The sequence below is a fragment of the Cataglyphis hispanica genome, chromosome 15 (genome assembly GCF_021464435.1).
Source record: "Cataglyphis hispanica isolate Lineage 1 chromosome 15, ULB_Chis1_1.0, whole genome shotgun sequence".
NCBI classification, from domain to species: domain Eukaryota; kingdom Metazoa; phylum Arthropoda; class Insecta; order Hymenoptera; family Formicidae; genus Cataglyphis; species Cataglyphis hispanica.
The window spans coordinates 2,470,051-2,486,061 of NC_065968.1; the positions used below are offsets into that span (position 1 = coordinate 2,470,051).

General features: G+C 29.1%; 3 protein-coding genes across 9 annotated transcripts in view; 2 read left to right on the forward strand and 1 right to left on the reverse strand.

Annotated features, from left to right (window-relative positions):
- LOC126854987 (protein capicua homolog) overlaps positions 1 to 4,313 on the forward strand; it is a 52,234-nt gene extending 47,921 nt beyond the window's left edge. For all 6 annotated transcript variants that reach the window (XM_050602234.1, XM_050602235.1, XM_050602230.1 and 3 more), the window contains 3 exons: positions 16 to 224; positions 322 to 795; positions 926 to 4,313. In XM_050602234.1, the coding sequence (XP_050458191.1) occupies positions 16 to 224; positions 322 to 795; positions 926 to 996 (754 nt within the window). In that variant the 3' untranslated portion in view covers positions 997 to 4,313. The remainder of the gene's footprint in view (positions 1 to 15; positions 225 to 321; positions 796 to 925) is intronic.
- On the reverse strand, positions 2,830 to 8,978 carry LOC126854990 (serine--tRNA ligase, cytoplasmic). 2 transcript variants are annotated; one of them, XM_050602241.1, is made up of 6 exons: positions 8,315 to 8,978; positions 7,951 to 8,235; positions 7,651 to 7,872; positions 7,308 to 7,564; positions 6,887 to 7,170; positions 2,830 to 4,274 (listed from the first exon to the last, which is right to left on the reverse strand). In XM_050602241.1, the coding sequence occupies exons 1-5, from the start codon at positions 8,774 to 8,776 to the stop codon at positions 6,915 to 6,917; spliced, it is 1,482 nt and encodes a 493-aa protein (XP_050458198.1). In that variant the 5' UTR covers positions 8,777 to 8,978; the 3' UTR covers positions 2,830 to 4,274; positions 6,887 to 6,914. The 2 variants fall into 2 exon arrangements, with proteins under 2 accessions (XP_050458198.1, XP_050458197.1); XM_050602240.1 differs by lacking the exon at positions 2,830 to 4,274 and having other exon boundaries at positions 6,038 to 7,170.
- A 237-nt stretch (positions 8,979 to 9,215) lies between these two features.
- Positions 9,216 to 14,211, forward strand: LOC126854992 (juvenile hormone acid O-methyltransferase-like). Its single transcript, XM_050602246.1, has 6 exons — positions 9,216 to 9,355; positions 11,504 to 11,781; positions 11,867 to 12,035; positions 12,704 to 12,836; positions 12,920 to 13,067; positions 13,213 to 14,211. The coding sequence occupies exons 2-6, from the start codon at positions 11,598 to 11,600 to the stop codon at positions 13,401 to 13,403; spliced, it is 825 nt and encodes a 274-aa protein (XP_050458203.1). The 5' UTR covers positions 9,216 to 9,355; positions 11,504 to 11,597; the 3' UTR covers positions 13,404 to 14,211.
- Positions 14,212 to 16,011: the final 1,800 nt, after the last annotated feature.

Consider the following 16,011-nt stretch of genomic DNA (forward strand, 5'->3'; position numbering starts at 1 on the left):
ATAATTCTTTGACAGAGTTCTTGAACAAGTGAACTTTCAAGAAAAGTTCTCATCGTTGCCAGAATTCAAACCAGAGGATATACAGAGCCCGAGTGCGATCAATATGAACAATCCAAGTTCATCTGGCCATAGCAGTGTAGCTTCTGGATTACATTCACAAACATCTATGCAGATGCCAGGTTATCGAAAGAAATCTGCACAATCTGGACCTCATAGGCCCACAAGTAAATAATTACACTAAATTGTTTATATATTATAATATTTTAATTGGGTTTGTATATAATGTTACTATCATAATGTTTTTTTTTCTTTCTTCAACAGTGAATGAGGATGAAATGGACTCGGACACATCGATATCAGCCACTCCAAAATCCACTTCGAGCGTCAAACTAACCGGTAACACATTTTTCGGTCCGGATTTCAATGTTGACGTTTATAGAGCCAACAACGATTTATTGGACGTCGATGCCAGTTCTCCGCGAACGCCAAAAACTCCGGGAGGCGGTGGTGGAAGTGCTGTAGGAATCGGTAGAAGCGACAACGAGCGTGGTCATAGAAAGACATTGGAGCAACGGAGACATCTGGTCATGCAGTTGTTTCAGGAACACGGTTACTTTCCATCCACGCAAGCCACTTCCTCATTTCAAGCTAAGCATGCGGATATATTTCCTACTAAGACGAGCTTGCAATTAAAGATTCGAGAGGTTCGGCAAAAATTGAAAGCCAATTCAACTCCGAGTGCTAATAATCTCGTTAGTCCATCGCCAATCTCAGAATCCTCCCCTATCATAACTGGTACGTACAAGAGATTTAAGCCTTTTTTATAATCTTTCTCTCATTATAAGTCTTTTCGCTTGTTATAAATCGATTTGTATATATATATATATATATAACGCAATTGTATATTTTTCCAATACTTTTTTAGGTCCAACTGCTCCTCCAACGTCGATGGGAGCTCCACATTCACTGCCTGTAAGCAGTAGTAGTGGTAGCTAGCACCCACATGCCAACTGTGATACTATGCATCCCCTTACTCCGCAACATGAATACATTATTATCCTTTGAAGAGCTAAATATTTACTAGAAAAGTCGTTACAGTCGTGCATACTCTCTTCGGGATTTGTAAAGTACTGCAAAAGGCTTTAGTGCAATTTTAGATTTTGATGAAGCCCTGCTGCGGGCTTGATTTAACGGGCATGCTGAGACGTGATTGATATACAAGTGATTTTATATATAATACCGAGATATGTGTGTGTAACATTGTTATATAATTATTTATAACTATTTATCGAGATATCAATTGCTCTTGACCGATAAGGAAGGGAAGAGAATTGCAAACGTTCAATAGCTAATAGTTTGCAATATTTTGATTTTGTTTAAATTTGGCTTGAGATGCGAGTCTTTAAAAATAATAATATGCAAAATATAGATAATGTGCACATAAACATGTGTTGATCGTTCGTCTGATCTACTAGACAAGAATTTTATTCTTTGAAACGAAGAAAGACAATATTGCATTACAATATAAATCTGTGGATTGTTTATAAAGAAAATAAGAATAAGAAATATATATGACGTTATATATTTTATTATATTAAGAAATTGCAATTCGCATTTCACATGAAATTCTTAAAATTGATATTTGTATATCAACACGTCTTGCGTGATTCAAGAAGGGCCTAAGCCATTGTTAAATATTGTTGAAAATATGAAATAAAATTCATAAAGGAAAGAGAAACACGCAGAATGAGAGAGAAAGAGAGAGACAGAAGATTGGAACTGGAAGCATTATGGAACGTAGAATTAATGGAACATTATAAAATAAAATCAGAGTTTATATACTTTAGTTATACTTTACATATACATATATATATTTACATATATGTATGTATACATGTATGTACATGTATATATTATATAGGTCGAAAAAACTCTCTCTATAGAATGAAAAAACTATGATAAACTGCACAAAATTTATGTAATACATCATTCATCTCAGAGAGATGTTTATTTCATATGTAAATATTACGAAAATATCTTGAAACAGAAAATATGTAAACAGTTGTAAAATATCTACAATTCTCTATCTGAAGAACTGTAAGAGCACTGTATTCTTGAACCATGTATATTATAATACAGGAGATAAAAATCGTGCCATTGTGCGGTGACAAAGCGAAGGGAATGCATGCACTATAATTCCCTCAGCGAAAGAGAGAATGATTGTTAGATAAAAATTCTTGATATAGATAATATGTAATATGTTTCCAACATTATTGAAAGTACTTATACTACTGTTTTTTTAGAGCTTTGCTGAAATTCAACGCGTTAATCTATATTTTATAGGTGTTTTAAAAACGGTCTTTTCTTTTTTTTTCCTGAATTTTTTTTTTATCTTTTTTTTAATTTTTATTTCTTTTCTTTTTTGGCCTTAGATTTAAGTGCTTTTATAAAGCAGGCCGTATTTTTTTTTTCCCTTTTTTTTTCGGCCGTGACAAATACACATTTTATTATTATTTTTATTGTATGCATCAAGTACTTAACACATATATGAAGAGAGAAGATGTACTCGTTAGAATTGAAATGTCGTTATCAATTTTTAGTATGACAATTATTATACAATTATTAACAGTAGCAATGTACTAAGAAAAAAATCGTGTGCATTTTTATGAAAATATAAATATTTATACTGTTTATAAATTTGTACATTACGTTGAATGGAATCGTTGGAATGTTGTTATATCATATATATTTTTTAATTGATTTATATTCTTTATTACACGCAAAAAAGTATATCGTGTCAGTTTTAACATCCTCTTTTAGTGATCCAACGTTTCCACTTTTTTTTTTATGTTAAATCTCAAAGAATTATCGTGTCGAATTTTAGCAAAGATTGTTGAATTTGGCTGTAAAATAGATTATGTAATTAGTGATATAAAAAAAAGCGCACCTTGACAGGTCTCGATAAGTCTCGCGCCACGGCACGTATACTGTAGTTAGAATATGAGATACATGTCTATTCTACATATTTTGTAAATAGAATATATATATATATATATATATATAATGTGCTAACTTTATATATAAGTATATACATATTTATTTATATATAAATTTAGCATAAAATATTTAGTATAAAATGGAGATGATAGAGAGAATATATGCTATTGTAATTTGTAGAATTATATATATATATATATATATATATATATATAATTATACATAAAAAAGCGCAGGCAGGATTAAGTTTAGGATAATTGCAGATTATGGGCCTTTATCTGTAGTGAACTCTTGTGCTCGGGACGGTCCTCCCACCCTTCTCCAAAGTTAATCCTTTCCTACAAAGCGTTAGGATATATTATTGTTTGTATATAATATAATTATATTATAATCCTCTTATCTTTCGTTTCTTGATTTATTATTTTTTATCAAATGTTAAGTGCACTAGTGGCAAACGGTAGAATAGGAAGAGGGAAACTTAAAGCCTGGATTGATCCTGTTTGTAGTGCTTTCGTCAAATTCTAACATGTAATTAATGTCTCTATTCTGTCAATGTGTGAGAATTCTCTTCAGATTTATAATGCAAGCCATTTTAAAACGGTTTTTATAATTGCGTAGCAATCAAAGGATATTGTATAATTGTGAAAATATTCTAGAATTACGTGTCATTTATGTCGCGTGAAATACGTGCGAAATCGTTTTTATTTTATTCAGCTGAATTTAATAAAATACTCCAACATGAAATTCGCAGAATCTTTTAAGAGAAAGATATTTTATCACAAAATATATTTTAAATATGAATGCTCAAGTGTGCGTGTGCGCTTACGCGTGTGTGTGTGTGTGTATGTGTATGTGTGTCTCGCTCTTACTATATATTTGTATGATACGTGTTTACAAGATCTGTTCTATGCAGAATCTAACAAATTTTGTCAAATATACCTATCTGTCCGCAATTATTTACAAACTTCAAGCGCTTATCTATATATGTTTCATTCTTCGTAAAGAAACGATAAATGTGTTTGAGACACGCATACACATCATTCTTAGTTCTAGATGAAACAGGATCTAAACAGGGTTTGAATATCTCTCGCACTAGCCCATTTCAAAGAATTAATTAAAAAAAAAATATATTATATTTTGTACTTGCGTAAACTAGCGAACTACTTTCCAGTATTTATAAGATTCTTGAGAAAGCTTTGATATATCTTCTTCCCCCTTCATTTCACATGGTGATGAAATACGTTCCGTGATTTAGCAGCCATGAATGTGACTGTGATCTAGAAAAAAAAACAGAAGTAAAGTAAAAGTGGCAGCTACTCTACCGACTATTTCTTCACCACATGACTTCCTGCGCGTATATTCCTCCCTTTCCTCTTTCTTCCTCGATGTATAAACGATAATATGCACTAAAAAAAATCAAGCGCTCTTCTCTTTACACTACTCATCTTTTTTTTTATTATTTGCGTTAGACATATTTTTATTATGCTTGTAGTCGCAATACGATCTAATATTCATTATTCTATTATTTTTCTTGTTTCATTTTGAAATATTTTTAAAACTGTTATGTAATTATATATATCTCTCTCTCAGTCAAGATTAATGTTATGGAAAATATTAGGATGCATACAAAAATAAAATATTATATAGAAGTCGTAAACAATGACTCTATATGTATCCATGTAGTAAAGAAATTTCACATCGACACATTGTATGCGATGTAAACGTGTATATACACATGTGTGAGGTATATATTTCATTAGATATGTAATATATACACACACACATACATATATAAATGTATAAAAAATTATTAAACGCAATCGCATATATATGACATCATGGCATATATTATATGTAGTATAAGAAATAATTTTATTTATATATATATATATATATATATATATATATATATATATATATATATATGTGTATATATTTGGCTGAGGCATTAAAATCTGCACCAATCCAATAAGACAGATAATCCGCTCTTTATATCCTCAGGCATAATTGATGGAAATTTTTTGTATGTATAATTCTTCTCAATATGGCAAAGTAATATTCTCTGGAGCGTATTCTCATAAATTTGTATCGACACACTTGTAAATTCTATGGAATTATGTTAAAAGTACAGTACATGCGTGTTGATATGTTCAATATCTAATAATCTCGATATACGTGCTCAAGATATATATATATATATATATATATATATATATATATATATATATATATATATATTATAGATATTAAAGAGAAATTATTTCGGAGGGATAATTTTTTTCATACTACAATAATTGTTTATTTACTGATTTTACCATTGTGCCTATCAATATCTCGGGATATTATTCATAAACATGTTTGTGCGGATAAATGGATGAAGATTGGCAGATTTTAACACTGATGCCATCACACACGAGAACCAGTTGTTGGACCAAATTGCCGGCGCACGGCCGTTTTGATGTAGAGATGCGTTTACTTTTTTTAGAGAAATATAATTCGCGAGAAAAGAGAGTAAAAAAAAGTGAAGATAAGAAAACATTAATCGCACGACACTGTGACATTTATATTGCGTCGAAAAATTTGATTGATGCATATGTATTTTAATTTAAATTTCATGTTCCATTTATAATTATATTATCGACGTGAAAATGAATTTCATGTTCGATAGAAATAAATTTATTGTATGAAAAATAGATTTATCTTTGATAAAAATTCGAAAATCTTGGGAAAATGTCGACACGTAATATTTTTACTAAAAATTTAAGTCAATTTTTCATTATATATATAAATCAATTACTCAGCATAATTGTATAATTGTCACAGTGTCAACTTTCTTGTCGAACATTTTCATATCTCTCGCATTCTATAATTTCACATGAAAGTTATATCTCTGCTCACAGTAATAATTATCATAGTATATATTATTATGGGCGCGATGGAGTTGGGCAAAATTATATTATTTTAGCGAGAGGCACATTGCTGCAAACAGTGATAATTTATTATATGAAATGTGTAATTATATAAAAAAATTTGCTCGTAATAATGTAAAGTATATTTTATTATAAGATGGAAAAAGCACAGTGTGGTGAATTATCTAATGCCTGGCCAAAGTATTATTATTAATGATATAACATATATTACAATTAGTTTTATAGAGTTAGCATGCGCTTTCTTCTGGTAAATATATATAATTAAGAGCAGATGGTAACTTGTTAGTGAAGCGCATGAAAAACAATTTTTTTTCTTTTTTCTTTTATATATACACTGAAGTGCATTATTCTTGGGGAGATATTTTAATGGCCTCTGTACATTAGTATTAATGATATTGATATAACTGTATAAACAAAAAGTAAGAAGAAATTCTTAGATCACATTACCAATTTCAGATATATAAAAAAAAAATACGAAATATACGAAAAAATATTCTTCATCAAATGTATAAACATTACAGAATCATATATATTATATACTGATGTCTGATTATGAAATATTGAACAAATGTTATCAAATAAAATGTTGTAATCTGTGTTGACAATCGCCAAATGTTCTAAGCTTAATATGATCGTTAGCAGATACATGCCTGTTTGAGCGATAAAAATTTTGGATATTTGGAGACAAAAATTGTCAAATATCTAAACGTTTGTCTCCAAATATAACTGGCCAAAGGATATCTTTTTTTTTTATATGGCCAAGGAAGAGGTATATTATGAGATACATGAAGAGACCTTGATATTGAGAAAAATTGAAAGCATTTGTGTATATATTTTCTTAACTGACCATTACTATCTATGCGATCCAATTAGATCGCAATGGAATATTAAAAAAAAAATGCAATTTAAGAATGCAATAAATAAGATCTGTAGATACACAATCCTACTTGCTTCATTACCATAGTTAATAGTCGTAATTGTACTATTTTATTTTGATATATTTTCCTTTTGCTTTTTCTGTTTTTTCGTTTCGATTTCGCCAATCGGCGCAGGTTTTATAAATGGAATTTCATTTTCGTATTTAGAGGGCATGTATTCTGCCAAAACTTTTGGCACCTTGATGCCACTTTCTGTTTGATGTACTTCTAAAATTGCACAAATAACGCGTGTCACTGCACACATTGTCGCGTTCAACATATGAACATAGTCCGTCGTGGTGTTCATTTTCTTAGTTTGACCATATCTGTAGATTAAACGAGAATTTTATAAAATTCTTATATTATTGGTTATATTAATGATATTTATATGCCATTTAATACATGCATATACATACACACACACACACACACACATATATATATATATAATACATATACTGACCTTACTAGTAATCTCCTTGCTTGGTAATCCAAGCAATTACTACATGACACAAGTTCACGGAATGCACCAGATCCAGGAAACCAGGCCTCCAAATCTAGCTTCTTTGAAGCTGCATGATTTAATGCACCAGATACAATATTAACTATGCGATAAGGAATTTCTAAGGCCTGATAAAATTCTTCCGCATTGGAAATCATTTCTTCCATCATCTCCCAAGATTTATTATCGTAAGGTGAGGTGAGACAGAACTGTTCTACCTATAAATAAAAAAATGATGAAAATGTATGTATCATGCTGTTTTGTTTAATACACGAATAATTAATTCTCATTTAACCCTAAGTACCTTTTCAAACTGATGTACTCTAAAAATACCTCTAGTATCTCGTCCATGAGAGCCGACTTCTTGTCTGAAACAAGTAGAAATACCCGCATATTTTATCGGTAAAGCATTTTCAGCTATCCATTCACCCCTATGAAAAGCTGCTATTGGCTGTTCAGAGGTAGCAATAAGATATTTCTCCTCCATTTCCTTGTCCTCATTACGTTCACTACCTTTACCAATTACCTAATAGAAAGAAAATACATAAATTATAATTATAGTTATATAATTATAGTTAGAATCTTTATATTAAGACATAAGTACTTTGTATAATTCTTCATCAAATTGAGAAAGTTGTGCTACTTCTTGCATTGCATCTTTTCGCATGATAAATGGAGTATAAAGAGGTGTATAATCCCTTTTAAATAATTTTCTCAAGGCTAATTGTATTAATGCTTGTTGCAGAAACACTGCTGGTCCAGTAAGGAAGTATCCTCGTCCACCGGACACGCCTGTTCCACGTTCACCATCTATTCCAGCAATCATATGAATCAGATCAACATGAGAGTATGTCTTCCTCTCGATGCAATCTCCCCAAGTTCTTTCTACCTAAGATAAGAGCAAACGTTAAAAATAATAAAAAATTTTATATTGTTAAAATTATAAATCGAATAAGAGATGTTCATACTTTGTTCTCTTCCTCGTCATTGCTAACAGGTACAGATTCGTGTAGATGATTTCCTACTTCTCTAAGAGCGTTATTTCTTTCTAATTCAGTTGACTTCAGGCTCTCATCGTTTTTCTGTATAGCATCATCGATAAGACTACGTATTTTCTTGATCTGCATCACTGTCAATGTTTTTAGGCTTTCGGAAGTCAAATCAGCCAGATTATCAGCTATCGCTTGAGGCACATCATCGTTATCACCAAATGGCTCCTTCTTCTTCATTTTCTCGCCAATTTGTTTGCTACATAGGTTCTTCAGCTTATTAAAGTTATCGGCGCAATGCCGCAGCTGTCGCCAATGTTTATCCTTCTCGATGACAGTATCCACCAATTGTACATCCTTGAAACGTTTTCTCTGGTTTTCCCGGATCTTCTCTGGATCAAAACCCTTGTCTTTGCGGAACAGATCCAGATCTAAAACCATTTTTCACGTTTTTCAATCAAATCCAAGATACAAACTTTTGGAAACGTGAGGAGCACGTGGAAGTTAGATTTGACTATGAAGGAAGAGTAAGGAGTAAGAAGAGTTATCAATCTAGAGTAGAAATGGTAACGAAAAATGTTCCCTATGTGGCCAGGTTTGCTAAATAGAATAACTTGAACCAGAGAGAAGCCTGAGAGTCGCCACGCTGCCATTTTTCGTAAGACGCTTTTTCTAGGCCATACACTAGCGTCGCGTACATTCACTTTACGCCGCCTGGAACTACATGGCCACATTCACTTTCCGGAGCCACGATAAAACAGTCGATTGGTTCATGTCCGTGCTACATCCACTTCCAATATGGTTCATGGCTGTGCTACATCCACTTTTCGATATTGTCGATAGTGGTAGTACACTGATCGCTAGTCAAAGAGATATAATTGCGCCGTCTTCGTCTCTCTTTCATCGCGTATGTGTGTAGCGTCCATGAAGACACACACCGATGTATTGAGTACAGGGATGCGAGATGCGTGGAAGATAATGTCAGACAAGGAACGACAAGTTTTTGTACCTTGCTTTGATGTGAGTTTGTCTTATGCGATTTAGAATTTATGAGAAATTTTTTTCAATAATTATATCCCAAAGCCTTAGATGCGTATATTGTGCATTTAGTTATTTAGTAAATAACTTTTATTTTAGCTATACTACTTTAATTATAATGCGATTTATTAAATATAAATTTTCTTAATATTGAAAAAAATAAAATAAAAATATTTTATAGCATAAATTTTTATGCTTTTGGCGCATTTTTTGATATCATTATTTTTATAGGAAATTTAAATAATTATTTTATATAAAAATATTTTTATTTAAAATGTTATTATTTAAATATAATATTTTTTTACATAGCGCATGTACTTGGCGCCTTTTTTTACCTTTTTTTTAAAAGGTAACTTTTTAAGGGTTTAATACTAACTCTGCTCAACAAAGTGTCACCAAACTGTCAATAAATTGTCAAACTAACTCGATAACATTCACTTGACCATATTCGATCGTTAATCAGAGAAGCATTTTTAAATATACTTTAAATATATTTTTCACGAATAAATACAATTTTCAAAATGAATATTTATTAAGCCTGCTCACGATGTGCGAAGTATCAGCAAATTATTATCAAACTGTTAAACACTGAATTCGATAAAGCGTTCACATCTCTCATTCATGCATCGTTGACTGCCAATTTGATATGTAGAAAATGATAACAATAAATTTGATTAATGCGATTCAACATGCGCAAAAACATTCAAACGTTTCACGGATTTTGTTATTATGGATTAAATCGTTTTAGCACCAATTATAAATGTTTTAATTTATATATTTATCCTATCTACATGTATTTAAAGTTTTATTAAAATTATAATATTTGAGTTGGCGGAATTGCCTTGTAAAAGTCGAAACTAATTTTACTACGAAAAATAATTGGACAATACTGTAAGAAATTTATTTTTTAAGTACTGTATGCAGGATTATACTTGCACTTAACAGCTTGTACTGGTCTTTATATTCATTTAATGTTCTCTAAAATTAGGCCAAATATTACTGTTATTCTATGTTTATACTTAATAACTTTTTAAGTTTACAAAGCTTTTTTGGCATTTAACGATGATATACTTTGTAGAATTGCGCGTTAGTAATTACACGTTTATAAATGATAAGTGTATGATAAATATATAGTTTAGTAAACAGTTCTTGCAATCTAAATAAGTCATTTCTTAGAAAGAAAGGAAATTCCGAAGAATTAATATTAATTCATGAGAAAGATATATTTAAATTTGTGTGTATACGTGCATATGTATACAATAGGTTACAAAAGCAATACAATAAAAACTGTTTGATTTGCACATACAAAATAATGGCATATATCACATTAATATATGTTATCATATTCAGAAACTAAAAAAGAATAGAATTTAACTACAACATTTTCTAAAATGTTTCAACTTTTTATACATTTAAATATTGACCAAATTATGTCGTTAAATAATATAATCTCTCATTTAAAAAATAATAATAAATGATTAATAATTTTTCAAAAAAATTAAACATCTTAAACTAACATTATATATAAATGATGAAATTAAAGAACTATTTACTTATTTTTTACAAAAATCGAATATATATATATATATTACGCTAATAAAAAACATTGTACATATTGTACAATAATTTTTATATCATTTCACAAAATTTTTTTTCCAAATCTTGTATACATTTACTTTGCTTATAAAATACTTTTTATATTAACTGTTATATAATTTGATAAAGTTATCTCGGAAATTTTGTTTCCTATTATATTTATTTATTTAATCTTTACTAATATTTCAGAATTTTATCTGTAATTTAAAGTAATCCAGACTTCCAAGACTAATTTTAAAGAAACAAATCTTATAAGTAAGAACTTTTTTATTACTTTAGTTTTTCATAATCAAATTTTTTCATAATTATTGATTTAAAAAAAAAATTAGCTTATATAATTGCTTTTATATAAATTAAATTTTATTCTAATTCAGCATATATAAAACTTCAAATAACAGAAGAATAAATTTAATGTTAAATTTGTGCTGAAGGTAAACAGAATAATAATTGCACATAATTTGTTTGTTTCTTCTTTCAGTTGATAAATTTCCTTGGCAGCGCAATTCATATTCTTCTAATCTTTATCCTTACCAGATAACTGAGTATATAAGACTGCTTCTTGAAATAATCTTAAAGTACGCCACTCCGCAAGACATAAAAGAGACGTGCAATTAAACTTGTGAAAATTATGAAGCCGAAAGATTACGTTTCTTTTGACCAATTACAAAAATGCAAAGTATCAAATTTAATAGACGAGTTTGAAGAAGAATTAATACAAATGTCTGGAAAATGTATGGACATCGGTTGTGGTCCCGGAGATATAACGAAAAATATCCTCTTGCCGGCTTTAAATCCAAATGCAGTAATAATAGGTAAAACAATAAACATAGAATAACGCTTATAACAACATACATGTATTTAAACTATTATTTAATTCAATAATTACGTATTTTGAAGGTACTGATATCTCGGAGGATATGATCGAGTATGCGAAGAAAAATAACAGTAACGAAAGACTTAAATTCGAAATATTAGATATCCAAACTAACAGTTTGCCTGAAAAATATATTTCTGGATTTGATCATATATTCTCATTTCATGCTTTGAATTGGTGTTATGATATTCGGTAAGTTAAAATTTTTAAATAAATATAAACCAGGCTTGTCTAACCCAACTGGGTAAGAATTACGCTGCGATCGGTCGCAGCATGATTCTTACGCGGTTATTATATAAATATATCTATATTATCCTGATGTGACATTAAACTAACATCGAAAAAAAAATGTTGAAATTCTGATGACATCAAAATGTTACAAATTATTGTTGACGATTGTTTTGTTAATATTTTGATATAATTTCAACATTCAATTAATTATATTCTAATACTTTACAAATTAAAGAATTGCAACTTTATACATATATAGACTAATGTAAATTTCTTAAACAAAAGAATAATATTCTTTTTTTTTTAAATTATTAAAGATATATTATATCAATATAAAATATATTATATTATATATTGTATCAATTTGTAAAATTCAGTTTTGTAATTTAAATTTAAATTTTTAATATTTAAATACAAAAAATTATTTTTTATAATATTTTTAACAGTTCTATTGCATTATAAAACAGTTCTATTGCATTTCAAAGAGATAATAAGAGTTTAATATATTAACTTAACTTTTCATTAAAATGGTTATATTTTAAGAGTTTTATTAAAATCTGAAATTAAAGATCGCAATAAGCATAAAATCTTCAAAAATTAATTAAACTTATCTGTGTTTTATTTAACAGACAAGCGTTTGAGAATATTTATCATATGATTCGACCTGATGGGAATATACTTATGAATTTGGTAGCATCTCATGATATATATAATATCATAAATATTTTGGCTCGAGACATTCGTTTTGCACCATACATACAAGTAAACTTAATTATTTTCATGTTCTATTAAATTCGCAATTTTACAGCTATAACCATTTAATTATTACTTTTATGTTCATATAGGATATCAGAAATTATGTTTCGCCATTTAATGATTCATGCTGCCCTCGTAAAGAACTGAGGAAAATACTTAAAAGTATCGGATTTGAGGTTTTCCATTGCAGTCTTCGTGAAACAACATATTCTTCTAAAGATTTCAACAATTTTATTTGTAAGTTATTTTTGAAACAATATAAAAATTAAGTTTTATGCTTTATGTGATTATTATCACATTATAAATTTGTCGCAAAGTTTTTTTCTTATTTACTTAAATCCTAATTCAATTCTAATAATTTAATTTTATTTTATTTTGATAGCCTCGATAATATCTATCTATCCATTCTTTGACAAAATGCCACGGGATGTGCAAGAAGAATTCAAGAACGAATATATACGTAAATTTGTGGAAAGGAAGTGTACTTATAAAACAATACAGAACAATCAAAAACAAACGATTATGTTAGATCTATACAAACTCTTAATAGTTTATGCACGAAAAAATGTATAATATCAGCATTGCATCCTTAAATCAACAAATAAAATTAAGCTTAAGAAATACGAGGTATAAAAAAAAACAGGAGATTAAAATTAAATACATTTATTAAGAATTGGAAAATAAGAGCAATCAAGAAGATCCGTTATCATTCTGTAAATTAATATCGTTTTTTTGCTATTGCATTTATGGCATGTACTATTGAATTACATAACCCTACATTCATGAAAATATTATAAAAAAAGCAAATTATTTCCAATATTTTAATCAATGGCTTTAATCAATGGCTTTGGTAGAGTTTTTTAAGAGTTTCATTTTTTGTCTAAAACTTTTTTTTTAAATCAATGTTTTTGAAGATATAATGTTTGAAACTTTGAAGGAGCACAGGGGGCAAACGGGGTCTCGTCGGCAAAAAACCCTCAAGGTGCTTTATACTTAAGTCAAGGATAAGCTTTGGTTAAAATTTCAGCGCAATCGGAGGTTTATCGTTTTTGGAACTTTAATCAAAGTTTAATCAAAGTTGCCAACCCATGTGAAAACGTATAATTATAAACCTTGTTTCACGCCCGAAGCATCAGGGCGATATGGATTAAATCTTGCTTCGCGCAGAAAGTTGTAAACTCATATGAAATTGTATAACTATCAGTCACTGCGCGCGCTCCGTGTCACCAAGCCGGCGCGCCGAAACTACGCGCTCGCATCTCCGAGCGTCCGCGCCACTGAACCGGGACCTTTAACTAGACACGTAAAACATCGTCTAGACTCGCGTCACCACGACTCCTATCTCAATTTGGATCAGCTGATCATTGCCGAATAGAGGTAAATAAAAGACGTTCATTATACCTCTCGTTTCTTCAACTGTGTCTCACCCTTTCACGAATCCTGATCCCGGTTGCGCTATCCACGCACGCAAACCGTTCGTGAAGTGGCTCCTTACAAAGACAATTTGTGTTTTTAGACTAATGTAAGACTAATGTAAAATTAGTATCAGTTTTTAGATCCAATAGAAGAGTTAGATATCAAATTCATTTTTTATCGTTTTACCTATTTTAAAATGCTATTATAAAATGCATTAGTGGCCAGAGTTAAAGCGATACCTATTTTGATATAATATAAAACTGTAATTACTTATAGTAATGCAACATTGTTTTTTCAAATTTAAATTGCTATTTTAATATATTACATATATGTTATTACAATTAAATTTTAAATAATTGGCACTTTTGTAATGTTTTATTTATCATTTTTCTAATACTCATCCTTATGTGCCTATAGTTTGTCATGGTTCATTTTACATTTCATAGATTTCTGAAAATAAAATGATAATTAAAATGTCTGATAATTATAATGTATTAAATTAGTGTTATTAAATATTATTAATATAATTAATAAATATTATAAATATTATTAAATATTATGAATTTAATAACATTAATGCTATATTAACGTTATTAAAATAATGTATTAAATTACTAATAAAATATTATTATTAGCTTTGCTCACGATATACGAACAAACTTGACTCACTCAACCATATTCGATTCACATCATTGACCATCAATCACGCATTTTTAAATATATTTTAAATATATTAATTTAATGCATTCACAAATAATTATTAATATATTATGGCATTTAATACTAGCTCCGCTCACGAAATGTCACCGAACTATAATAAATGTCCAAACTGTCAATAAATTGTCAAACTAACTCAATAACATTCGATCATATTCAACATATTATCGACCATTAATCAGAGAAGCATTTTTAAATATTCTTTAAATATATTTTTTATGAATATCAATATTCTATGAATATTTATTAACCCTACTTACAATGTATCAGCGAATTATCATCAAACTATTAAACACTGAACTGAATTCGATAAAGCATTCACATCTCTTATCCACGCGTCATCGACTGTCAATCGGATATCGCAGAAAAATGATAATGGATTTATTAACAATGTTAATATAATAACAATAAATATTAATAACAATGGATTTGATTAATGCGATTCAAAAACATTTAGACGTTTCACGGATTTTGTTATTATGGATTAAATCGTTTTAGCACCAAATATAAATGTTTTAATTTATATATTTATCTCATTTACATGTATTTAAAATTTTATTGAAATTATAATATTTGAATTAGCGGAATTTCCTTGTAGAAATCGAAACTAGTTCCGCAACGAAAAACAATTGGACAATATTGTAAGAAATATATTTTTTTAAGTACTGTATGCACGGATATACTTGCACTTAACAGCTTGAATTGATATTATCATTTAACTTTCTCTATGAAATTAAGTCAAATATTACTGTTATTCTATCTTCATCCTTAATAACTTTTTTAGTTTACAAAGTCTTTTTGGCATTTAATAACGATGATATAATTTGTAGAATTACGCGTTAGTAATCACGCGTTTATAAATGGGAAGTGTATGATAAAAGAATAGTAAACAGTTCTTCAATCTTATAAATGAGACATTTCGTAGAGAGGAAAAAAATTCTGAAGAATATTAATTCATGAGAAAGATATATTAAATTTGTGTGTGTATGTTTGTATGTGTACAATACATTATGAAAGCAAAACGATAAAAATTGTTTGATATGCATAT